This window comes from Acartia tonsa, chromosome 3 (assembly GCF_053477335.1).
Source record: "Acartia tonsa isolate MP-2025a chromosome 3, ASM5347733v1, whole genome shotgun sequence".
NCBI lineage: Eukaryota > Metazoa > Arthropoda > Copepoda > Calanoida > Acartiidae > Acartia > Acartia tonsa.
In genome coordinates this window covers 3,317,783-3,344,849 of record NC_137262.1, presented here as the reverse complement: position 1 = coordinate 3,344,849, position 27,067 = coordinate 3,317,783, and the positions used below count along the sequence as shown (strand labels likewise).

Genomic DNA, 27,067 nt, shown 5'->3' with positions numbered 1-27,067 from the left:
CTCTATTCCGGAACCAGCTTTACAGGCAAGCTTTCCTTGTAACAGTGGATAGCTTACATGCCTTCTTGGAATCTGGATCACATGGATCATACCTTTTATGAACCCGACCATAATCATCATGATTTACAATATACAACAATAGTAATAATTAATAAAATATTTTATTTGTAAACATATTGTCAATTTGATCTCATGTAATAAATATTTTAGTATTTTAGTATACACTGCTTTATTATCAACCATCTACACTATATATTCTATATAACTATAGATAAGGTACTGTCTCTATAGTCATGTTTATATAATATACATGACTAGAGTAGACACTGCTTTATTATCAACTATCTACACTATATAATTTCTATAACTATAGATAAGGTAGTGTCTCTATAGTCATGGTTATATAATATACATGACTAGAGTAGACACTGCTTTATTATCAACCATCTACACTATATATTCTATATAACTATAGATAAGTTGGTGTCTCTATAGTCATGGTTATATAATATACATGACTAGAGTAGACACTGCTTTATTATCAACCATCTACACTATATATTTTATATAACTATAGATAAGGTAGTGTATCTATAGTCATGGTTATATAATATACATGACTAGAGTAGACACTGCTTTATTATCAACCATCTACACTTTATATTCTATATAACTATAGATAAGGTAGTGTATCTATAGTCATGGTTATATAATATACATGACTAGAGTAGACACTGCTTTATTATCAACCATCTACACTAACTAGCTTAAGAAATATTTTGTCATTTAATGCATCACATTTTATGAGGGTAGGAGTTTTTACTCTAATTTACTCAGGAAAAGCATATTCTTAAAATATGAGACAATTTATAGCTGACTCATAATACGAAAGAAATGAAAAAAATTATGCTCTTACACAACTTCAATTTCAGACAGTAAGTCTCTTTAGTAATGGAATTCTATTAGTAATCTAAAAAGTAATGTAATTCTTATTCTAAAGAGTTTAACATTAATGAAATATATAAAACACTGACGTAACACTAATAGCAAATACATGATATTCATGCTTTTTAGCCAAGGTTCATTAGGAAATAGATACATTTTTTTGTGTCATATGGTAATTTTAAAATTTGAATAACAAGAAGCAAAACACTTTTTGGAGGAATTTTTAAAACAGAACAAGGATGATAACATCCATAAAAGCGAAGCTCTGAAACGGTATGACAAACGAACATTAACACAGATATTTTTTTAATGGATGTACGGACCTTTTGGTAATGATTATGGAGTAGCTGTAGCTACGCTTTCGAAATCGTACCTAACTACTGCAGGAATCATCATGCAAAGTTTGAAATTATAACTTGACTAAATTAACGAAAAAAGCTATCCGTTACGCCCTAATTATAGAAAAGCTTCGCTTTAAAAAATTTGTTTCCCGTATTAGTTAGTTAGGAAAAGCTTAGATAAGACGGAATGCAGGAATTAAACAAATCTACTGATTTTAAATTCTTTCCTACCCAGCATATAAAACCCTTCCTATTTTTGCAATAAGCTGTAATTTTCCGTCAACCTTCTTCATTTAAAATAGGGAATGTGAGGTGTCTGTGCTAGACCAGGAACTTTGAGGGAAATCACCAGAGCTGGATCTTTAAATGAGTAGCCGCTGCCGTTTCCACTGCCGTAGCAGTGCTGCCAATAAAACATTGATTTTAAAAAGATTTTACAGCAGTGCAATGCCAGCTATCCTAGAAATACGAATCTCTTAAAATCTTCTTTATCTTGATTTAAAGATTAGGTTAGTGGCTGTACCTTTGGCAGCGGCAACGGCTAAACATTTAAAAATCCAGCTCAGATTTTCTAAAAAATGCGCGGCTAGAGCTGTACTATACTACACAATAAGAACATATTCCTTAGTAGAAAATATATATCGCTTTATTCAAGGCTTCTCAATTCTAATTGTTATAGAGTTTCTGTACAACAGATTTTCTACATTACCATTATTTTGTAAGCAAAGAAATTTATATGCAGGCCTAACAAACTTTGCCATAGTTTCTTATCTCACCTCCCTGCCAGAGTTTTATTGAATTCATGGAGAAAATACAAATAACATGGCTCCCCCCCCCTCTCTCTCTCTCTCTCTCTCTCTCTCTCTCTTTCTGTGGCACAATAACTATGTTAAGTAGTTATTTGACTTAGTACTGGTCAATTCATTGTTTTGTTTTATTATTTAAAGTGAATGTAAAGTGATTTACGAGGAAAACATTAAATTATCATTGATGTTAAGATCTGCATTTAGAAAAATTAAAATATACATTAAATAAGTTATGATGATATTATAAGATGATATTTTAAAAATAACATTTCAACTATCATGCTAGTAAACAAACATTTTTAACAGCGTGGCGGAGCCGTTTGATTTTGGTGCGGCTCCGGCTCCGACCTAAAATCAAGAAAAAAACTGGACATATTTTTTTCCCACGTCTAGTTTTGACTTTTGAAGGATTTAAAAGTTCAATTTTTGATAAAAATGGACTTGAAAAACTTAATAGGGGCATTTGCACATAACAAAATAGAGTCAACAAATTATAATTTATAAAAATCTCTTTATTTATCTAGTCCGGAGCTGGAGCCGTTTTTAAACAAAATTACGGCTCCGGCTCCAGCAAAATATGGCGGCTCCCGGCTCCGCAACGCTGATTTGTAAATCCTAAAAAGCACTGTCATACAATAATGTACTGCCCCAATTTGCAATGACCCTAGATCTAGTATAGACATAAACTAATCATTGCAATATGGTCCAATATTTATTTGAGGTTAGATTCACTGCAATCTCTACCTCAGTTAATTTATACTGAACGAAAATTCTTCCTGTTTCGAGAACGAAAAATGTAAGTAAAAGTAACTCACAAAAAGAACAAATATTTTATTTACATCAAAACATCTATCATTTTTTTTTGGATGGGGGTAGGGGGGGGTAAGTTACCTTTAACCTCAATTTTTTTCTTTCACGCTTTCAGGGCTTGCTTTTTTCACCTTGGACTTTAGATTAAAATATCATTAAAAAAGCATTTTAGATAAATTCTAATTATATAATTATCACAGACAAAATAAAGTACACACAAAAATGCCAGAAAAACGGATGAGTGTCAAAGTTAGGTCTGTCGAATCCGAATTAGGTAAAGCTTTAACAAGGATAAATATGTTGATAGTAGCGCAGTAACAACAATTAATTGCAAGATTGTTGCAAATCTAGTAGTTAACAAAAGTTCGCCATTTAATCGCGAAAATTTGCGACCCATTCGCATTTTTTTCGGCTGGGAAGGTTATGGAAGATGTAAAGCAAAGCCCCTAGAGGCTACGGGCTTTGCCCCTAGTGTAAATATATACGATTGTTTTATTCTTTTAGTTTTATATTTGTATTTCTAAAAAAGTTGTTATTTCTTGTAAAATTTTAATTCTGTTAGTTCTAGTTTAGATTATTTCATAAACATACTTTTACTTGCTCAAAACCATTAAAATACAATAATTTAAAATAAAATAGCCCAAATTAATTCTAGAGTATGCGCGCAGCAACTATAAAGTGGGGGGTATGTCGGCCAACTCTACTTTCAATTTAGTGTTAAAAACAAAAAGTAAAAAAAAACTCAAGGGGTTTGTTGCCCCGGGCGATATTTCTGGGTTATAAAATTTTTCTTTACCTACCTTTAATAACCGCCGTTTTACCGCCGAAAATGGCGGTTTCCGTTATTTGCCGTTTTTTGGCGATGGCCAAAAAGAGTAATATTTTTGTTATAAAAAATAAAAAATCCACCTAAAATTTGGTGATCCTAGCTTTAAAATTGGCCGCTCTACAGCTGTTTTTATATTTAGCAGCTGGCCGTTAAATAGCGGCTAAGGAGCGGTCTGACCGCTATGACTAGAAAAAGGAATTTTCTCTAAATATGCACATAAACCACCAGAAAAAAATTTATGTCTCTAACTGTAACAGGAGCCGAGATAGAGGGGGGGGGGGTCAAATAAGCCCCCCCCCCCCTCCGTTTTATCAAGGTGGGAATTGGGGCCCGATCTGTAAGGGCTAAAGAGAGCGTATATCTAGTCAAGCGGTTAACATGATCTTAAACGACAGAGATACATCTTATTACTTTTAAATAAAAATTGTTAGAGAATTATCATCTCTTAATTTAACCCCCCCCCCCCCCAATGCATACAAAATTGCATAAATAAATTTTATTATGTGAATATGTAATGCACATTTGCTAATTCAGTAACGGACAATGCAAAAATATTTATCTTATGTTAGTGTACATCAATTCTAAAAATGTATATTATTGTCGTATTACTATTTGTATCTTTTTTAATTTTAATAAACATTATTTTTTACATACCATATCCGTAATATTATAACTAAAAATAAGTTTTTGCCAGGTATAAGGTATAACCAACAAGTGAAAAAATATAAAATAATATTTGGGGGGGAAATGGAGAGGTAGTCAATTTTACGATGTGTTGCCCCCCAACAAACACATATAGGTTTCGAGATTATTTTTTGAATTAATTTCGTTATTGGTATAAGCTGAGTTTAAGCCGTTTTTAAATGTTGTTACCATATTATTTCTGCATGCTGTTGTTCTTGTTTTTAGATAACTAGCGGCTTCGCCCCTAGGCTCTAGGGGCTTTGCCCCATGAGGTAATTAAACAAAATTAAAAATTTCTGTTGCTGCAAATTTTATTGGAAGTAGTTTCCCCGGAAAACAATTTTTTTTAGGGGGGGGGGGATTTTCATTTTTTGGGAGTTGGGGGTGTCCCACCCCCCAAGAAAATAGCTTTAAACCATCACAGGAGCATTAGGTATAATCCCTGAAGAGTAGAGCCCAATCGATTCATTGGTTACAGAGATCTTAAGCTTCAGACGGACAGACATCATGCTACTTTGTATTATAGATATAAAAATCCTTTTTTGGCCACCTGTCAGACGTCAATCTGTTAGTTCGTAATCTATGGGAGAAATGTGAAATACTGGGCTGCTATTTGGTTGGAAGCTTATTTTTCATGAAAATTCTGCTGACTTTCTATAGATCACTTATCTGTGATACCATATGGACTTTAAAATACCTAGATAAAAAGGATTGCAATTTAAGATGGAAGTCTAATTTTTTGCTAAAATTTTTCATATTATTTTGAATTGATAATTTAATATTTTAGAATTTGCTATTCCACTGAACGCGACTGGAAAAGATCTTTTTGACAAGGTTCTTCAGACCAATGGTATCAGGTAATTTATTGTTAATTTAGTCTACCTAACCATTTAGCCATTTCAGGGATCTTAGGGGCCGGAATAAGACACAGGTCGATAAAATGATGTACATCCCCAAAGATAAAAACAAAATTAAGCTTTCTGTTAATTAAAATTATTTTTTTTAAAGTTTGGATACTCACCAACCAAACAAGATTTATAAAAGTAACCACAGCTTTTGAGTCAGCAAACGAGGGACCATGATTATAAATCTTTGGGTACCAGTATGATTTACAGTCGAATGCCCCCTACCTGAGCTGGATCTTTAAATGTGTAGCCGTTGCCGCTGCCGCTGCCATAGGTACAGCCACTAACCTAATAGCGATCTTTAAATCAAATTGGCTACGCGATCTTTAAATCACAACCACTTTTTGAATTTTAAGTAAAAATATGAAATAAAATAAAAAATAATAATACGTAATCACTTCAAACATTTAAAAATCCATGTTTTATTGGCAGCTCTGGCAGTGCCGACGGCTACGACTACGGCTACGGCTACAACAACGGCTACACATTTAAAGATCCAGCTCTGTTTGCTTGGTCTCCTAAAGCTTATCATATTATTAACATTGAAAGGTCGGAAAGTTATATCATATGCCTATCTATCAATTTATACATTCATTTATCTATCTATATTCTATCCATCTATGCATCATTCATCTATCAATTTATCTATCTATCTAGAGAAATATGATATTTTTGACTAGAGTATACAGATAAATATGACAACACAGCTTGGTTAGATGACAAGTTATCTATCTACTTACCCATCTATATATACATCTATCTATCTATCTATCTATCTAGAGAAATATGGTATTTTGGACTCGAGTATACAAATAAATATGAAAACACAGCTTGGTTAAATGAAAAGTTATCTATCTATTTATCCATCTATATATCCATCTATCTATCTATTTAGAGAAATATGGTATTTTGGACTAGAGTATACAGACAAATATGACAACACAGCTTGATTAGATGATCAGTTATCTATCTATTTATCCATCTATATATCCATCTATCTATCTATCTAGAGAATTATGGTATTTTGGACTAGAGTATACAGATAAATATGACAACACAGCTTGATTAGATGATCAGTTATCTATCTATTTATCCATCTATACATCCATCTATATATCCATCTATCTATCTATCTAGAGAAATATGGTATTTTGGCCTGGATTATAGAGACAAATATAACAACATAGCCTGGTTAAATGAAAAGTATCTATCTATTTATTCATCTATTAATCTATATATCTATCTATCTATCTAGAGAAATATGGTATTTTGGCCTGGAGTATACAGACAAATATAACAACACAGCCTGGTTAGATGAAAATTGATCAATCATGTGTCTATCTATCTATCCATCTAATAATCTATCTATATATCTATCTATCTATCTACCTATCTAGAGAAATATGGTATTTTGGCCTGGAGTATACAGACAAATATAACAACACAGCCTGGTTAGATGAGAAGAAAAAGATAAAAGACTTGGATATCAAAAAGGAAGATGTTCTAGACTTTAGGTAAGCGTTAACGTTAGTGAAAATATAAGATAGGCTTCAGATATTTGTTGAGAAGATTCTATTGACTGCCTACTCTTTCCATCAGTAAATAACGCTATGTAAAAATAATATACTCAGCTAGTTGTTATATAAGATAAGCATCTGACATACTTTGTGAAGATCCTCCTGATCAATGAAATTATACTTTTCTGTCTAATAATAAGTGTAATGAATTATATTTAGCTAATATACAATAAGTGTTCCCGTTTAAGTTTACCCGCGACCGCGGCTCAACACGTAGCGCATCTGCTCGTCGTCGGGAAGGGTTCGAATCATAACTAAAGACGTTCAAAATGGTTCCCACTGCTACTATGCCAGATTCGCAACGTAAACAGTTAGAGTGTGGGGAATGCCTTGGCCCAAAACAGGCGTAACTCGCTTCCATGCATGCACAGTTGGGACTTCTCAGACAAAGGTCGTGCATCTCAGAGAGTTGGTTGTCTGATAGCTGAATGGACGCTTTACACTGCAATCATAAGTATTGTATGTATGTTCCAAGGTGCATGGATAGAGGTCTAGTACCCGAAGCGACACCTAGCCCACTAGAGTCTTAACTCTTAATAAGTGTTCCCGTAAAATTTTCTGTGGGTCTAGATTCTAGGGATAGGACGAAACCGTCTTTTGAAGCAAGACAAACAAAATAGAGAATATACTAGATGCTCCTACTTAATAAGAATCTATACTTAAAATTTTAAATGCCTATATTCCATAGCAGCCAAGAAAATCTTATTTGCCTCATAGCGTTACAGAGTCACTGGCGGACTGTCGGACGGACAGCGATTATAGATAAGCTTCGCTTATAAAAATGAGTAATTGTTTATTAGAATACATATTATACATAAAAGTAATAAGTAATTAAAATATTGGAATGACAAGTCATAATCCTTAAATGATTCAGATATTTTTTATCATTTTATGACTTCTTATCTTTATTTCAACGTGAAAGATATGTAGTAACAAGGATGACAACATCCATAAAAGCGAAGCACTGAAACGGTAGGACAAACGAACATTAACACTTGTAAAGTGCCAGAACAGAATGATCAGAATATGAATGTTATAGAGTCGAAGCACAATTGACACAGAATAATGTTTATGGACATACTTACAGTTTTAGAACTTGATTATAGAGTTGCTTTGCTTATAATTTTGTATTTTGTTGTCCCAGGAATCAGTATATCAAAAATCAGATCAATTGTATAATGAGATCACATAAAAAATTGTTGTTAAAAAAGTAAAAAACATATTTAAAATGGACGTATGGAAATTCTTGTAATGATTATAGAGTTGCTATGCTTTCTAAACCGTACACAACAACTACAGAAATCACCATGCAAGTTTTCAAATCGATAGAACAATTCTAACATGTCTAAATTAACGAAAATTATTCAGTTCCTTTCCGGACGTACGACCGTAATTATAGAAAACCTAAATAACAGATTTATTTATCAATTTCCACATAAACTGTTTTTTTATTTATTATACTAGCAGCTTCGCCACCAGCCTTTAGGGGTTTTGCCCCAAGAGGTAATTAAAAAAAATAAAAATAAAAAAATGAACAATTATTATATAGATAGGTTTTCATTTTGTTTTTTTTTTAAGCGAAGCTTTTCTATAGTTATTAAAAGCGAAGCTTTTCTATAATTAGGGTCGGTCCGTCCGTAACGGATAGCTTTTTTCGTTAATTTATACATGTTAAATTTTTCTATTGATTTCAAATTTTGCATGGTGATTCCTTTAATAGTTAGGTACGATTTAGAAATCATCACCATTTTAAACATGTTGATTTTTTTTACTTTTTTAACAACAAATTTTTATGTGATCTAATTATCCGATTGATCTGGTTTTTGGTATATTGATTCCTGGGACAACAAAGTATAATGAAATAAGCGAAGCAACTCTATAATCAAGTCCTAAAATTATAAGTATGTCCATAAAAATTATGATGTATCAAGCAGTTTTTTAACAAATTTACTTACAATTTTGCTTTGACTCTTATACATTTATATTCTGATTATTCAGTTCTGACACTATACAAGTGTTAATGTCCGTTTGTCCTACCGTTTCAGTGCTTCGTTTTTAAGGATGTTGTCATCCTTGTTTTATTGTAGCCCCTACGTCACGAGCAGTTAAATGGCTTTTGCACTTGCATGAACTTTTATAAGCTACATAAATGCATGACGTTCTAAAAGTTTTTAAAAATCTTTATTAAACAATATGTCATAAAATTGCTTTTAAGATGGAAAAAAAGAATTTAAAATTAAATCTGAAATAAAAAATAAATTGAATATAACCATCTAGGTATTGAATATGTTTATAGAAAATAAATGCAGTGGCTTCACTTAAGAATAATATGACCTATATGTAGCACCCTATAAATTAAAATGATAAAAATAATACATACAAGTATATAAGTACATAAGTGTATGATCGTTCTTTCCATTTGGTTTCAAAGAATTAAAACACGAGGATAAATCTACTTGATGTTTCCAGGACAAACGCAGGAGTCCCAAACGTCGGAGTGGTCAAACGCAGGAGTGTTAAAATATTAATTTGATTAGGTATTTCTATACAGGCTAGGTTAGGTTAAGATATGAATATACAAATAAGCCCCCTGCAGGGGCTAGGCATTTAAAAACAAGGATGACAACATCCATAAAAGCGAAGCTCTGAAAGGGTAGGACAAACGGACATTAACACTTAAAGCAAAATTGTAAGTAAATTTGTTCAAAAACTGCTTGATACAGGATAATGATTATGGACATACTTACATTTTTAGGACTTGATTATAGAGTTGCTTCGCTTATAATGTTGTACTTTGTTGTCCCATGAATCAGTATACCAAAAATCAGACCAATCGGATATTTAGGTCACATACAAATTTGTTGTTAAAATGTAAAAAAAATCAACTTGTTTTAAATGGACGTACGGACATTCTGGTAATGATTATAGAGTTGCTACGCTTTCTAACTCGTACCTTACTGTTAAAAATAGTTAAAAACCTTCCAAGGACCTAACATCGGTTCAGCGGTTAGCGTGATCCTTCAAGACAGACAAAAAAAAGACTACTTTATATAATAGGATATGCATGTATCTAGCATGTATTCGGGTAGCGAAGCACAAAATCTATTATGAAATAGACAAACGGACAAAGTGGGTTATAGAGCAGATTATCTGTTATCATAACAAAGAAAAAAAAGAGAGACGCAAAAACTTAAAATCCCGAAACCATAAAAAAGTAGGTTATGTGTTTGAAAGTTGTAAAAAGAGAATTAACTAAAAAACTGCTTAAACTACAATAGATTTTATATATCTAATTATGGCCTGACAAACTGAATATTGGCAAGAAGTTTCAGCCGTGTATTTTTTTAGGAGCCAAGAAAATATGTTGTAAAAAGTAAAAGCGGCTTAAAAGCAGTCCGACCGCTACGGATGTTTTATAAATAAAAAATGTTCCATATTGATGGGCATGTTGACAAAAAGTTTCAGTCTCCTTTTTTTTAGGAGCCGAGTAAATAACGTTTCTTCAAAAACGTTTCAGACGGACGGACGGACAGACGGACATATCAAATTATAGAGTAGCAGACCGCACCGTAATGGTAGTTTTTGATTGATTGATTGATTAGCCATAGTTTCTTAGGGTTTGGGCCTAAGTAGTCATGGAGTAGGCTGAGACACTTTTGTCTAGCTACTAGGACTGTCAAGCTCCACGTTTAAGCACATTATGACTTGACCCGCTGTCTCATGAGAGCTACTCATTATTACCTCAACCTCGTCGAGTATGGCAGGTGTCCCAAATTAAGCCACGGTAATGAATGACGCTTTCCGCAGAGGAGCTTAGGATAAGGGTAGTACTGATATCATGAACTTGACTATTGAGTATCCAAACTTACTCAATAATCCCCCTCTAACACAATCAGGGGAAGTTGCGTGATCATTATTGTGAATGAGAAATTCAAGTCAACACATGGAGAATTGAACTCGAACTCTCACCACCGTAGCACAGTCTGTTACCACTGGGCCACGGCGCCCCTCCCGTAATGCTAGTGGGGTCCGTTGGTTGTTACATAGACGTATATATTATGTATAAAGGTTACATGATTTTCTATCTGCTACCTTTCTTTTTATTCGTGCATAATTAAATGTGGTCGTTAATTTTTTGTGAATCGCTACTTATGGATGTTGTCATCCTTGTTTATATATTGTTTACAATCAATTAAGTAAATTTTATCGTATTAATTCGAAACCGGTGAATTAGAACTGGTTCTTATCCATACGAAAAAACTATGTCTAGCATCGTATATATTATATCCATATATTATACGAATATAGAAATGTACAATCATAAGATTAAAACCAGTTTTTTTTAGCTCGTGCCTTCGGCATCTCGGGGCTAAAAGAATGGTTTAATCTCGAATTGTAAATTCTATATCCGCGGAAAGCTGTTTATGATACGAAGCGATAAATAACTACTATCTATCTTTCCTTCTTTCAGATTTCGATTCAAGTTTTTCCCCGAGAATGTGGTTGATGAAGTTATCCAAGATTCCACGCTTAGACTTTTATATGGACAGGTATAATGCAGGGGTCTTATGGGATAAGACAATGGACGATAAATTGATATACATCCCAAATTATGATAAACAATATTACTACTTTTGTAGATTAGATTATTTGTTAAAAAAATTGGACACTTCTAGTTTAGAACCAACTAATCAAAACTCAATAAAAGTACCCAAAGTGTTAACTCCAAACAATAAGATATCTTGGTTATGAATCTTTGGGTACCAGCGTAATTTTAAGTCCATTGTCCAAAGATAATTAAAGTCCCTCCACAGATTATGACGTCATACGATAGAATAGCCAATGAGAGGCCAGTATACACTGTAATTGACCAATGGTAAAATTTATGCTGGCCTCTCATTTGTTATTATATCCTATGACGTCATAATCTGTGGAGGGACTTTAATCATCTTCCACTGTCCGTTTCAGTATAACAGCTGATTGAACAGCTGATTGAATAGTTCGAGTATTTCAAGCCTAGAATGGATTTATGGGAAATGCCATAGAGGACGGGTTTAAAATTGTTTTTTACATCTCTGAACTAAATCTTAATAATTAAATGACGTATTTCGTTGCCAAATGCTCAACAGAAAACTAATTAAATGATTGTTGAACCTCAGTCTGAAAGTCCTGTCTGTATCTTGTAATAAGTTGGGCCTGTTTTTACCCAAAGCATTAGTAAACAGTTTTAAAGACAAAACACATCCCACTTTTATCTTATAATTTTTGATTATAATCAAGATTTTTATACTCTGCACTGTACCTATACATAACTGCTTTATGAGAGAAAACGTCAAGTGGAGTTTTTAAACTAAAGATAATTTGGTACCATTCCTTTTATCAACTTGTGGACCACAACTTACCTGATTTATATTTTTTTAAAAACAACAAAACTTCCAATGCAACTGCAGCTAAGCAAAGTGAAGGTAAACATTAGGGGTTGCAATGGAGATAGATAGAGAAGGGAATAATACTTGTGGTTTTGTCTTTAATTTTTATTGAAATTAACAATTATAAAACCGCCTTTTGGATAGTTATAAAGTAGCACCATTCCTAAAATTAATGCTGGCAGTCAGTGGCGTATATAGGGTTTTGCCAACTTTTATGATTATTGACAACTCCCACCCTTAAATTTGAGGGGGGTAGGGTATTTCTTTATTTAACTTGGCTGGTCTTTTTGAAGGGGGAGAAGGGGCCGTAGGCCCTTTTAAGGATAATGTGTAGAGGGTTGTGTGGGGATTGGCACTTGAAGAGAGGTGGTCTTAGTTTTTTTTGGGTGGGTGGGAAGTTGGATACACTTCCCTTTGCAAGCTTCTGATGGAAAAGCTAAAGGTACAACACTGGCAATTAGTTGGGAATTTCCAATGTCTTAGAAAGTTTTTAATAGTTTGTAAAACTTGTATGAATAACAAGTGCGCATTTTACTAAAAATCTTTAAAGGAAAGTTTATACAAAATTGCATATTTTTCAAAGCTGTAAGATTTATTGATAAGAATTTTTCATACTACTTTGATTCATTTTGTGATTGTTATATTGGGCAAGATAGTCAATTAACCAGGACAGGTTAGGTTATGTTTTATTTAGTACTGTGGTATAACTGTTTTTTTAAGCCCCGCAATGGAATTTGATTTAAACAAAAATAAATTACATATCCCACAATATTATTAACTCATTGAAGAAAAAATCACTTTTTCACGTTCCTAGAAAAGTAGCGTCATGATGAGTTGATTTTTTACTTTTTCTTATATTTTTTTTATAATAAGCTCTATGTTATTTTTAAAAGCTTATTCAGTTCTGACACGCAAGTGTTAATGTTCGTTTAACCTAACGTTTCAGGGCTTCACTTTTATGAATGTTGTCATCCTTGTTCAATTGTCTATATAGTTATAAAAATAAAGTTTGGTTAATTTCATCTAATTACTCATTCCTTAGAAACAAGATTTTTTATAGAAAATAGATTTTTTTCATTACAAAACTTTTTGAATTTAGAAATAGACACAAAAAATAAATTACTTTAAATTAAAATCATTGATATTGTCAACTTCCCCACACCTGTTCAATAGATTCGCTTTCTAAATTTATGTTTTTATCATGAAAGCGCTAGCGGCTACGTCCCTAAATTCCTCTAGGGGTACTTGAGCGTTGGAGGGTTGAATCGACAACCCAATGTACTTATTTAAGTTAAAGAAAAAGTTAAAAAAAAAATTTGGAGGGATTTATTTCTAGGGGTGATTAATCTTGGCAGGCTGGTGGTATCCTCCCCCCAAAATATTATAAACCTTCTCATGAGAAGTTACATTGTAAAGGAGAACCATATCGTAAAGTGAGATCCTTCGGTACACACAGACAGACAATCAGATAGATATCCTGTTACTTTTTTACAAGGACTAGCGGCTTCGCCCCCTAGAGGCCTCTAGTGACACTTGAGGAGGTGGGGAGGTGAATCCCAAAACCCTTTTTTTTAAATTTAGATAAGAAAAAAAAGAAAAACAATTTTTTTTATTTTAGTTAAAATTTATTTTTTTCAGGGGGAGATTTTTTCCTAGGGGCGATTTCTCTTGGGATGTTGGTGGTACCCTCCTCCAAAATAGTTAAAAACCTTCCAGGGATTTATGAGAAGCTACCCTATTAAGGAGAACCCGATCGGTTTAGCGGTTAGGGAAAGACATCATTCTACTTTGTATTATAGATATTGAAAGTCTGAACACAGTAAAAGTGTCTGACTGATTATGACGTAACAAAAAAAATTAGCCAATGAGAGGCCACTATAAATTTTACCATTGGTAAATAAAGGACTCTCATTGGCTATTTTTTTTTGTTATGTCATAATCAGTCAGACACTATTACTGTGTTCTGAAAGTCTAAATCTCCATTCCCTTCAATGAGCCTATAGAAACACAAAAAAATAACAATCACACTATATTATCTGTTAGAGAATGTTCATAATAAGGCATTTTTTTATTTAATTTATGAAAAAATCAGCTATAAAAGGTTGAATTTCTTCAGGGATCGGAAGCCTCACGTAAGCCGCGTGTAAGCCTCAGTGAAATCGTGATTTTATCACTATAAAATTCGGCTGGATGTATAAAACGGCTCTTTTGCAGACAATCCTTCTTTCTGAAATTTTTTTTTCTGCTCACAAGCAGGTTTAAAACTGAGGCTTATGCGCGGCTTACGTGAGGCTTCCGATCCCTGAATTTCTTAGGATAAAGCTAACTTTCAGGAAATTACATAGTCCAAAATTTCGTTGCTTGTTTAATTGGATAATTCATTTACAAATTCATTCTTCTGATAAAATTTCCTTTTTCTAAAATGGGCGGATTTTTTGGTTTAACTGACCAACAAGGGTGATACTGATACATCTTTTATTTTAAGATTAAAAAGGACATCTTGACTGAACTGCTGTACTGCCCGCCAGAGAAAGGTGTCCTGCTTGCCAGCTATGCCGCCCAGGTATTGACAGCTTTTCGGGGGCTGCCTGTCTACTGCCGAGAACCTTATTGGTTTTCAAAAACTAGCATTAAAATAGCCTAATACCATCTAAATTAAAAAAAAAGATCACCTACAGCATTTGAGGGACCTATATGAAGCTTAAACAAAATGGCGAAGATATTCTTGTGAGCGGCAAGCGATATCTTAACAGACAAGCAAAAAACCTAAAAACCTTACTCCTTTATATAACAGAATATACAATACATACCTTTTATTTAGGTGAAATATGGAGATTATGATGAAGAATATAGTAGATCAGGTATTTTGTACTTTTTTTGACCATCATTTTCCTTGGTAAGACATTTTTAAAGGAAAAGTGCTTGTTTCTGACCTTCTGTCTTTCCTTCTGTCGAGGAAGACTCGATTTTAATGCCCTTTTTTACCTCCCCGACATTACACCTCCCTTTCTTTCCCATCACTTAATTTTTCTTAACTTCTCAATCACTGTTCTTTCCTTAACTTCCCCACCACTGTTTTTTTCTTAACTTCCCCATAAAACACTTCCATTTACTTTCCCATCTTTAAACTTCCCCTTTCTTCCCATCACTGCACTTTCCTATATTCCCCATTACTACTCTTTCCTTAACCTCCAAATAAATGCATTTCCTTTACTTCACCATCATCATTTTAAAATAACTTCGCTATTATCGGAGGTAATCGTCTTTGTTTCTTGATAAATCACTCAGAATAAATCATATCCTGTTGTTTTAAAAATATTTTTACACAGTTGTTTACATTTTTCGCAAATGCATGATAAATATTTGCAATGATAAGGGAAAAACAAACAAATATTACAAATTACAACATATACTTATTAGCCTTGCTAATTTCTTGTCAAAGCAAAAATTATTTTGTTGACAATAGAATTTGACTTTTAAGGAAGCAGCTTATAATGCCCAATTTATAATGACGTAATACAATACAAATGACCAATGATAGGCCAGTATTCATTGTAATTAACCAATGGTGAAATGTATACTGGCCTAATATTGGTCATTGTATACGTCATTTTTTATTAGGCACAATAAGCTGCTTCCTTTTCAGAGATTTTATTACTGTCATAACATTAAGGAAGGGTAGGAAATTGGACTGTAAATTACACTGTTACCAAAAGATTTATAACCACATTTCCTTATCAGTTGGGCACTTTTATTAAATTTTGATTAGTTTATTTCATAATGAAAGGGTTCAAACTTTTCTACCATTGAATTTAATATACAGAAAGGGCCATTTATTTTTTTACCAATGGGTACATACCCTAGTATGAACCAACCAATCTAGATTTAATAATAGTTATTTCTCGCATCGTATTATAAACAGATTTCCGCGGATATAGAATGTAATCTGGTTTTAATCTTATGATTGTACACTTTTATATTCGTAGAAAGCTGGATATAATACGATGCTAGACATAGTTTTTCGTATGGATGAGAACCGGTTCTTATCCACCGGATTCGAATGAATACGAGAAAAGTTTTTACGCCAACCAATGCAATGAGAGAACTTGTTTATAAACAGTCCAATGTCCCCAACTTTCCCCGCTACTAGACAATCCATGCCATTTGATTTATTTAAAGTTTTTGTTTAATTTTAGGCTACCTATCCAATGACAATATCCTACCCAAGAGAATAATAAATGGACACAAACTTTCTAGGTGGGTTAGAAAAGATCGAGACAAAAACATTAGACATACGAACATAAGAGGTTATAGAGAAAAACAAGGATGACAACATCCATAAAAGCGAAGCTCTGAAATTAAACAGCAGTGCAATAAACGAACAAGAATAATATTACTTTAAAGATATAATAATTTTTTTTATATAAACTTGTTACAAAATTAAGAAATACATGATTCTATTTCAGGACATACTTTCATTTTTGGACTTGATTAGAAAGATGCTTCGCTTAAAGTATTGTATCTTGTTGTTCTTAGAATCATTGTTCCAAAAAGATATAAAAAGGTTTTAAATCGATAGGACAATTCTAATTTGTCTAAATTAACAAATAGAGCTATCTGTGACGTACGGACGTATAGACCCTAATAATAGAAAAGCTTCGCTTTCAATAGTAAATTCAAAAGTGAATTATATTTTGGCTTCGCTTATAATCAGAATTTTTAAAAAAATATAAAGATAAAGATATAAATATGAATGTTAAGCATGTATAATTTGAAATGTCGTCATATTTTAATAAGAATTTTGTGATATTCTTTCCAGTACAATGAAAAAGATTGATCAAAAGCTAAATAAAAGAACATTATTCCAATAGTAGACTAATGAATATTAGAGTGGTATAATAAAATTTAAAATTCCTATATATTTTAGACAAGAATGGGAGGAGAAGATCAGTCTATTCCATCAGAAACATACTGGCATGTCGAAGTAAGTTATCTATCTATCTATCTATCTATCTATCTATCTATCTATCTATCTATCTATCTATCTATCTATCTATCTATCTATCTATCTATCTATCTATCTATCTATCTATCTATCTATCTATCTATCTATCTATCTATCTATCTATCTATCTATCTATCTATCTATATATCTATCTTTCTACATATCTCTCTATATATCTCTCTATATATCTATCTATCTATCTATCTATCTATCTATCTATCTATCTATCTATCTATCTATCTATCTATCTATCTATCTATCTATCTATCTATCTATCTATCTATCTATCTATCTATAGAGAAGAGACAATGCTAGAATACCTGAAAGTGGCCCAAGACTTGGAGACCTATGGCATTTCTTATTTTGAGGTAATTGAGCTGTTTTTGAGATTTATTTGATGTCTTGATTAGCTACTATTACTAAGTTAATATACGTCCGTATTCACATTAGACGGTCATTAGAATACAAAGATCTAAAGGGATAACAAAATTACCAATAGATTCATTTAAATCCCAAATGATAATATACAAATTACCTGTAGATTACAATTAGTAACGTTTTGACACTTAATGAACCAACCAATCAAAATTCAAAAAAGTCACAAAAGTTGTTATTTTAACAAATAAGAAAACATTATCATTAAACTTTGGGGACTAGTGTAATGAACAGCCCAATGACCCCTTCAAGCTGTTAGAAAAGCATTATTTTCTACATTGTCTTTAGGACTAGAGATAAACTCTAACTTGATAACTGAAGCATAACATTTTCTGATTTTTTTTACTATATTACAGTTTACTGTAATTTTTGTACTTTTTCAATTACTAGCGGCTACGCCCCTAGAGGCCTCTAGTGGCATTAAAATGTTTTTTTTTTTATCTAAAATATCCAATTTGAGAAATAATTTGTCCATGTTAAATCAGCTGTTAAATTCATGTCTCTACGCAGCGCCACTACGCTAGCGACTTTATGCGGCGGGAATATTTAATTTTTTTTTATTTTATTGTGATTTCTCTTGGGAGGGTGGTGGTACCCTCCCCCAAAATAGTTATAAATCTTCCCATGACCTATGAGAAGCTACCCTTTTAAGGAGAACCCGATCGGTTCAGCGGTTAGCGAGATCCTTCGCTACAAACAAACACACAAACAGACAAACAAACAGACAGACATCGTTCTACTTTGTATTATAGATACTTACCTCCAATTGTAACGACTTATTTATTCATACATTTCTTAACTAAGGTGAAAAACAGCGGGAAAAAGACTGACATCTTGTTTGGGATAGATGCGCTTGGAGTTAACATGTACCCGAAAGACAATCAGCTGAACCCAACGGTAAGACTTTTGGACTTTAGAAAAGTGTCATTGATTATAATTTTTATGCAAAATTAAAGGGGGAATAGGTTTTCTGCAGAAGCCCTTCATCATGTTATAATAACTAGCGGTTGCTCCCCTAAAATATAGGGGCAAGAGGATCAAATAGCCTAAAACTATTTAAAGATGTAAATATACAAAAATATCCTCAAACTAAATCGGTACATATGTGAAGCTTCCATTCAGTAGAGAACTCAATCGGTTCAAGGGAAGATTAATTTAACTTCCATTATTTATCCCTGATAATTGGGTAATATTTTAGGTTTCCTATGCCTGGTCTGAAATAAGAAAAGTTGACTACAAAAAAACAAAATTCATTGTCAAATTCAAAGGTGGAAAGGTAACACTAGAACTTATTAAAAGCGAAGCTTTTCTGTAATTAGGGTAGGTCAGTCCGTCCGTACGTCCGTCCGGAACAGATAGCTTATTTCATTTATTTAGGCATGTAAGAATTGTCCTATCGATTTCAAACTTTGCATGGTGATTTCTATAGTAGTACGATTTAGAAAGCGTAGAAACTCTATAATCATTACCGTACGTCCATTTTAAACATGTTGATTTTTTTACTTTTTAACAACAAATTTTTATGTGATCTAATTTTCCGATTAATCTGATTTTTGGTACACTGATTCCTGGGACAACAAAGTACAATATTATAAGCGGAGCAACTCTATAATCAAATCAAGTCCAAAAAATGTAAATATGTCCATAAACATTATCCTGTATCATGCAGTTTTTCAACAAATTTAATTACAATTTTGCTTCAATTCTTTTACATTTCTATTCTGATTATTCAGTTCTGATACTATAAAAGTGTTAATGTCCGTTTGTCCTACCGTTTCAGTGCTTTGCTTTTATGGATGTTGGCATACTTGTTTTATTTCATCTAACCTCTGTAGCATCTAGAAGATTGTGGGAATTGAAATAGCCTAAAACCGTCCAAAGACTTATTTTAAAGCTTCTCTAGAACTTAATCAGTTCAGTGGTAAATAATCTATGCACAATTGTAATGAGGAACATCTGAATGTTCTGACAACCAAGTCTACGAAGTCTAAAATAAAAGGATGTATAATTTGACAAAAATATCAATCTATCTAATTCATTATGAAATAGTCATTCTACAATTATATTTAGGAACAACTAAATGTCCTAACAACGAAGCCTAAGCAGTCAAAACGGATGTATGACTTGGCCACTGGTAACTACAGCATGTATATGAGGCGGAGGGAGCCAGATACTCTGGAGGTCCAGCAGATGAAGTCACAACGAGAGGATGAAATGGCTAGAAAGGTAAATATAAGAGGTTTTAAAGCAAGGATGTCAAAGATTTTTATTTTTGTGGGATAAAAACATAAATTTGTGGAGTGATTAAATATTCAAAATGGGGATAAGGGAGGGGTCACTCCCCCTGGTCTCCCTTTAATTGTTACATCGGGAATAAACCAGGAGGAGGGAGGAAGCTGTTAAAACTTAAATTACCCATTCTAAAATGTTCATCAATATTCTAACTTAGCAATACTTTGCTTTTATGTTGGACAAATTAATGTGATCGTTATCCATCTAAAAATATTATCTAGGCTAAAGAAAAAGCTATTCTGAACAAGGAGATAGCTGCAAGAATGGAGTCTGAGAGACAGAGAAAGGAATTTGAGGCTAGGTAATCAGTAAGGTGTTGCTACAAAAGACCAACACCTACAATAGACCAACTAGGCGTTGCTACAAAAGACCAACACCTACAAAAGACAAACTCTACAAAAGGGTTGGTCTTTTGTAGCAACGCCATCAGTTAATGATTTATTTCATTGATAAATTTCGCTTAATTTGGACTAATTAATAAGTGATAAAAGAAAAAACACAGAGAGTGAAGAAAACAAAGCTATCATAATTTACTTTGTATGTCAGTCCGTAATGCTATATGCAAAAGTTGATTTTACGGCTGGTATTTAAGATAGACAGTTTAAATTTTCTATGACCTGTGCGCATCTACACTGAAATTTTTTTTTCTTCATTTAGTATCAATTGATACGTTGGGCTTGTATTAGACCTGGACCTATGTGCTATATTACCAAAATGAATATATAACACCATGTAGTACTATTTATAAAAAAAATATATATGTATAAAATAAAGATACCGTAATAACTATTACTATACAGAGATATTACGTTTTTAGTATCAATTCTTACCCTACAGAGTAACAAAAATTACGAACCAGGGTATTAAAAACTTCCTTCTAGCGTATTGAATTTTATTCCAAAGAGAGTATTAGATAATACTATAAAATGCACATTCTTTATTTAGTAATATATATTACTCCAAAGAACACTAAGTAATACTCAATACAGTATTGGAATCTTCCTTATATCGTAATGAGGTTTTTTTGCTAGAAAGTATGGTATGATGCTTTAGCCGCTATACAGTAATAAAATGAATATATAGTATTATCTGATGCTAAGTTTTTTTTTATATTTTTAACAGTGTAGTCTTCACATTGTTTTGTCAGCCTGTCAGGCGTTCATGCTTCAAAGGACATACATTGATTATTTTCTCCCTATTTTTTTTATAACTAATTGTAATTTGCTTTATAAATCACTTTGTTTGTTATGTCCGTTTGTTTCGCTACTTAAGGATGTTGTTATTCTTGTTGTATATAGATTGAAAGATATGGATGTTGTTATCCTTGTTCTATATAGATTGAAAGATGTGGATGTTGTTATCCTTGTTCTATATAGATTGAAAGACATGGATGTTGTTATCCTTGTTGTATATAGATTGAAAGATATGGATGTTGTTATCCTTGTTGTATATAGATTGAAAGATATGGATGTTGTTATCCTTGTTGTATATAGATTGAAAGATATGGATGTTGTTATCCTTGTTCTATATAGATTGAAAGATATGGATGTTGTTATCCTTGTTGTATATAGATTGAAAGATATGGATGTTGTTATCCTTGTTCTATATAGATTGAAAGATATGGATGTTGTTATCCTTGTTGTATATAGATTAAAAGATATGGAAGTTGTTATCCTTGTTCTATATAGATTGAAAGATATGGAGGAGAGAATGAAGGTGAGAGATGATGAGTTAGACAATGCTAACTCAAAGATAAGGTAATTTTTATATATCTTTATATAAAAGTAGTAGGATGACTGTGTGTCTGAAGCTTAAAATCTCGTTAACTGCTGAACCGACTTGTTTATCTTTAACTGTGAATCTTATAATAGGTCCAGGGAAGGTTTACATCTATTTTTGGGGAGTATACCTCCACCCAACAAAAAGATCGTCCCTGAAAAAATACCATTTAATTTTTTTTTCTAATACTAAAATAAAAACTATTAATTTTTTGTTAGATAATGAGTTGTATTGTATAAATTTATGTTTCAAATTAATCTATATATTGATGATTTCTTTCTTAAACCAAATAGGGAGGAGACATTTGACTGTAAATTACACTGGTACCCAAAGTTTTATCACTGGTATATATTTGTAGTGAGATGGAGAGACAGCTGAATGAGATTAGAGAAGCAAAGGAGAGCATTGAGAAACACGAGTCTGAACTAGAGGAGATGATTAGAGAGATGCAGATTGCCAAGAACTTGGAAAAGGTAATCTTAACTTGGCAATGGTCCAAATCCAATTTGATGTCTTTGGCTAGCCTAGGAGTTAGGGTTTCCTTCGCAATCCTTTCTCTGTTTGACTAAGGAAACCCTATCTCTTAGTCTAGCCTTAGAAATTTTAGCCAAATGTCTAAACTTACTTTGAAATTTTAGTTTGACTAGAGATTTTAGATTAAACACTATATATAGATTGAATAAAAAATAACAAACTTATTTTTATAGTTAGTGTTATATGATTTTTGAGAATTCATGAAATATTAATCTTTTTTTTCAAACTTATTAGTATAATTCCTGTAACAGTCAGGTAAAATTTAGAAAGTGTGGCAACTCTAATAACAAGAAAGTCGGTATGCATGTATGATTTTTAATTTTCTTGAAAACAAAATCTATTATGTCGTCTTTGTTAAATTCTAGGAAGAATGGGAAAGAATGGAAGAAGAGGTTAGGCTTAAACAGGAAGAAATTCAGAGAATCCAGGTACAGTTATCAATGTCATTACTGGTTGCAGTAATCAGCATCAAAATAAAAGTTATTAGCTTTTAAAAAAAGAGGGCTTGATCTACATGAAACTTTACCCCAAGGAATGTATTTTTGAAATCAGCTAATAGCAGCTAATGGGGCATGTAGTAGAAGTGAACATCTGCTTACTTTGTATGTTTATTCGTTCCATGATTTTTTTGTGCTTGGCTATACAATATGGATGTTGTCATGCTTGTTTAGATGTTGGTAGAGGTGAAGGAGGAGGAGAGTAAGGCTCTGCAGGAAGAGGTCCAGGAAGCCAGGACCAGGATGGAAGAAGAAACTGCCAGGGATATTCATTTATAATAGTAACTATTGGCTGCAACCCTGACCGTGAATCAACACGTAGGACATCGCTTGAGGTCATGGAGTTAAAGCTTTGAATCTCTGCTTATTACTGCGTCATAATTAAAGCATTAAAAATGGTTTTGACTGCAGCTAGGTCAGGTTCACATAAATAGTTAGACTAGGTGAAAAGTCTTGGCCCAAAATAGGCGTAACTCATTACCATCCACAGCTAGGGCTTTTAAAAGTAAGGTTGTGCAAAAGGGCTGATGAACGCTTTACACCACAATTAAGATGCGGAGTAAAATTCAAGGTGCCTGTAGAGGTCTAGAACCTAAAGCGACAACAAGCCCCTAGAGATCATCAACTATCGGCTGTGCCATCAGTTTCTGAGTGATCTTTATACAAAGGTGGGAGGATGGTTCACAAAAATAGACTTAAAAAACAGTCTAGCTAAGCTTGCCTTAAATGGCATCCCATAAGTAAAAACCCTTACTGCTTTAATAAAGTAAATAGAAGCTACGCCCCTAGAGGCCTCTAGGTGTACGTTAGGTAATGGGAGCTTAAATTAGGACCCCTTTACTATTTAGTTTAGTTTCAAAAAGAAAAGTAAAAGAAAAGTAAGGTTTGAATTTAAAAAACATTTTTTTTTGGGGGGGGGGGGTTGCACCCCTCCCCAAAATAGCTAAAAACCTTCCCTGGACCTATGAAAAGCTACACGGAAAAAGAGAACCACGTCGGATGAGTGGTTAGCGAGATCCTTCGCTACAGACAAAAACACCTTACTACTTTATATTATAGGATATGATGATAAGAATTTTGCCAGAAACAAATTAGCTTGTTTTATAAAAATCAGGGAGGGAGTAAACATTGTACTTTAAATAACACTAGCGGCTACGCCCTAGAAGCCTCTAGGGTCACTTAAGGTAGGAGGTGAAAAAGTCGACCTCATCCCATTTTAAATTTGAGTTTCAAAAAAGTAAAAAATATTTTTAGGGGAGGAGGGGATTGAAGACACCCTCAACAAAAATAGTTTAAAACCTTCCCAGGACCTATAAGAAGCTTCACTGTAAAGGAGAACAATATCCGTTAGCGGTTAGCAAAATCCTTCGGGACAAACAAAAAACGCTTACTACTTCATATAATAGGATTAGTTATCAATTTATTGTCCATTGTTCTATCCCTTAAGATCCCTAATACAAATGAAAATTTTCTGCTGATAGGCTCCAGGAAGAGGTTATGCTGGCCAGAGCTAGGATGGAGGAAAATGAAGCTTTGCTCCAGGTAAGATCTCACAAAGTTTTGAGACAAATCATTACGCCATTTTCAGGTAAGTGTATTATTGGTGGATAAGTTTGGATACCAACTGTTTGGAACCACCAAATCAAAATTCAATAAAAGAATCCAGTTTTGAGTTAACGAATAAGATAACGTGATTGTAAAACTTTTTACCAGTAATATTGATCTACGGATGGGGCAATTTTATTTATCAACAATTTTCATAAATTTATTGTCCATTGTCTTATCCCTTATATCCAGGCAAGCATGAATGGAGATGCCCAGAGTGAGAGGACAAGCAGTGGCAAAACTAGCAGAAGAACTTCTTACACTATCAGCAGGTTGCAAGAAGATGATTAAAGTCCCTCCACATATAATGACGTCATACAATAGAATAGCCAATGAGTTGCCAGTATACACTCTAATTGATAGAATGGTTAAATTTATGCTGGCCTCTTTTAGATTATTTTATCGTATGACGTTATAATCTGTGGAGGGACTTTAATCCTCTTCAGGTTGCAATTTTAATCTACAACAATTAACGATAGTTTCCCTTAAATTTTATAGTTAAGCACAAAACCATCTCTCCGTCCACCAATATGAATGTAAATTAACAAAAGGGTGTGTTGGGTAGGTTACTTTTCTGAGGTTACCAATAATACAAATAAGTCTGTTGAAAGATAAATTCATAGCAAGATCAGATAAAATAAAAGTTATCGCAAATAGGTATATTATATTTTTTTCCAGGGAAGACTTGGAGGATATGGGCCCTGAAATCATTGATCCAGTTGAAGAAAGAGAGGTAAAATTTATTTCCATTCGATCAAAAGCGGCTATGAACTATAATAAAGCCTTTAGAAACTACACACAGAAAAGTTTTTTGTTAGTGAGCCAAAAAAATATTTTTTTGCATCACAGGGATAGAACCTCCTGTAGGTGAAAGGCACAGGGAACCTAACCCCCTCCCCTTTATAATATTTATATTGTATTTTTCAAATAAGGGGGGGGGGGAATTCCGTGATTAACAGGCATTTTGTTGGAAAACACCAACATTTTGAACAGTAAATATGGGTCCAATTTATAGGGAAAATACCATAGAAATAATTGAATCTTTATTAGGTGACAATGGAGGCTGACATGATGGAAAGTCTGGAGGCACTTGAGGAGACACTGGCTCAAACTAGAGATGAAGAGGCTGAAAATCCAATGGATCAATTCCACAGGTGAGATAAGAAATTAATAGTATGGATGTATAACCAGACAACTACCTGGATCCCCCTGTTAAGGACTTTTTTGTCTGCTATCAAATTGTTTTCTGAGCATATTAAAAGTCGGCACAGGGTCCTTTGGAAGGGGACATACAGTAATATTAAACCTTCCCCCTCTAGTGTTTTACTCTAATGGTGAGATAGATAGATTTGTAGATCAATGGACATTTGCCCTTTGATAGTTTAATTAATATATCAAAAAATATTAGGTACTAAACTGTCTAACAGATGGATTAAAAGATGAAAAAAGATTGATTTGATTTCGAGAGTCAAAGTTTTTAATAAATCAATTCAGTTTGCATGTACCTAAATCAGTAAGTCTGTTTGTAACAAAATACTGACAAATACTACAAAATACCTTTAGATGTTGATTTGTAAAAGAATCGTGATTTTCTATTCTCTAATTTACTCCTATTTTTTTATGATCATTGTATATTTGCTCTATACAATCCATAATGATTAGTTAGATCTTTACTTGTGGATGTTGTCATCCTTGTTGTGTTTATAATCAAATTATATTTAGGGAAAATGTTCAACAAGGACGTGACAAGTACAAGACTCTGAGAGAGGTCAGACTCGGAAATACCAAGAGAAGAATTGATAAGTTTGAAAGCATGTAGATGAATAATCCTGTTTGGTTTCAACAAGGAGATAATATATTTAATTGAAGAAAAACTTTTCATGGTTCTTAATTTGATGTAAATTAGTATATTTATGAAATGAATAATAATTTTCCCATGGTTGTTTTTTATAAGGTTGTTTTTTTAAAATTAATTTTAGTAAAAATATAAATTTAAATCAATGTCTTAAAACTTTTAAATTCATGTAACTTTTGATTAAATATATTTATTGTAATAATATAATTTTTTATAAGATACTTTTTTTCACATACTATGCCAAATTCTTGTAATTGTAGAACTAAAGTGAAAATTAACTAATATCTGTAATATAAAATAGAACTGCCTTTATAGAATTATGCCTATTGGCCCTAGTTTTAAGCTATTTAGATACTGGGATCTATATATAATTACTTGGATGTTTCACCAGATTTACACATGATAAAATAATACTCCCTGCATGCTAAAAACCAACGATACCTCCCCATCTACCCCTTTAACCATATCCCCTCCCATTCTACACTGTTTCAACAAACTAACCAATAAATAAGTTTCATGTAAGCAACCTATATTGATGACAATGTTTCACCTGTCTACATAAGTATATTTTATATCCATATGATAAAACTACTTTTAAAGAAATATACTGAGCATAGTTTTAAGCTATTTTACATCCTGCCTTAAGATTATCAAGACAGACTAATTTACTAATTCAAAGAATAAAAGAAGTTTGGGGAAATTGCCCTTTTATATCAATTGTTTTATTCATAATGCTAGA

At 32.8% G+C, this 27,067-nt stretch overlaps 1 protein-coding gene across 1 annotated transcript; it reads left to right on the top strand.

The window, feature by feature from the left end:
* The first annotated feature begins 3,072 nt into the window (after window positions 1-3,072).
* LOC145313075 (moesin/ezrin/radixin homolog 1-like) lies at window positions 3,073-26,743 on the top strand. The gene is made up of 22 exons (XM_080152336.1): window positions 3,073-3,176; window positions 5,203-5,272; window positions 6,718-6,834; window positions 11,369-11,447; window positions 14,812-14,889; window positions 15,148-15,187; window positions 16,523-16,583; window positions 17,254-17,310; window positions 17,630-17,699; window positions 18,571-18,663; window positions 18,965-19,042; window positions 19,837-19,992; window positions 20,280-20,359; window positions 21,747-21,815; window positions 22,196-22,310; window positions 22,737-22,799; window positions 23,043-23,132; window positions 24,351-24,410; window positions 24,666-24,745; window positions 25,152-25,206; window positions 25,524-25,627; window positions 26,196-26,743. The coding sequence occupies exons 1-22, from the start codon at window positions 3,125-3,127 to the stop codon at window positions 26,290-26,292; spliced, it is 1,764 nt and encodes a 587-aa protein (XP_080008462.1). The 5' UTR covers window positions 3,073-3,124; the 3' UTR covers window positions 26,293-26,743.
* Window positions 26,744-27,067: the final 324 nt, after the last annotated feature.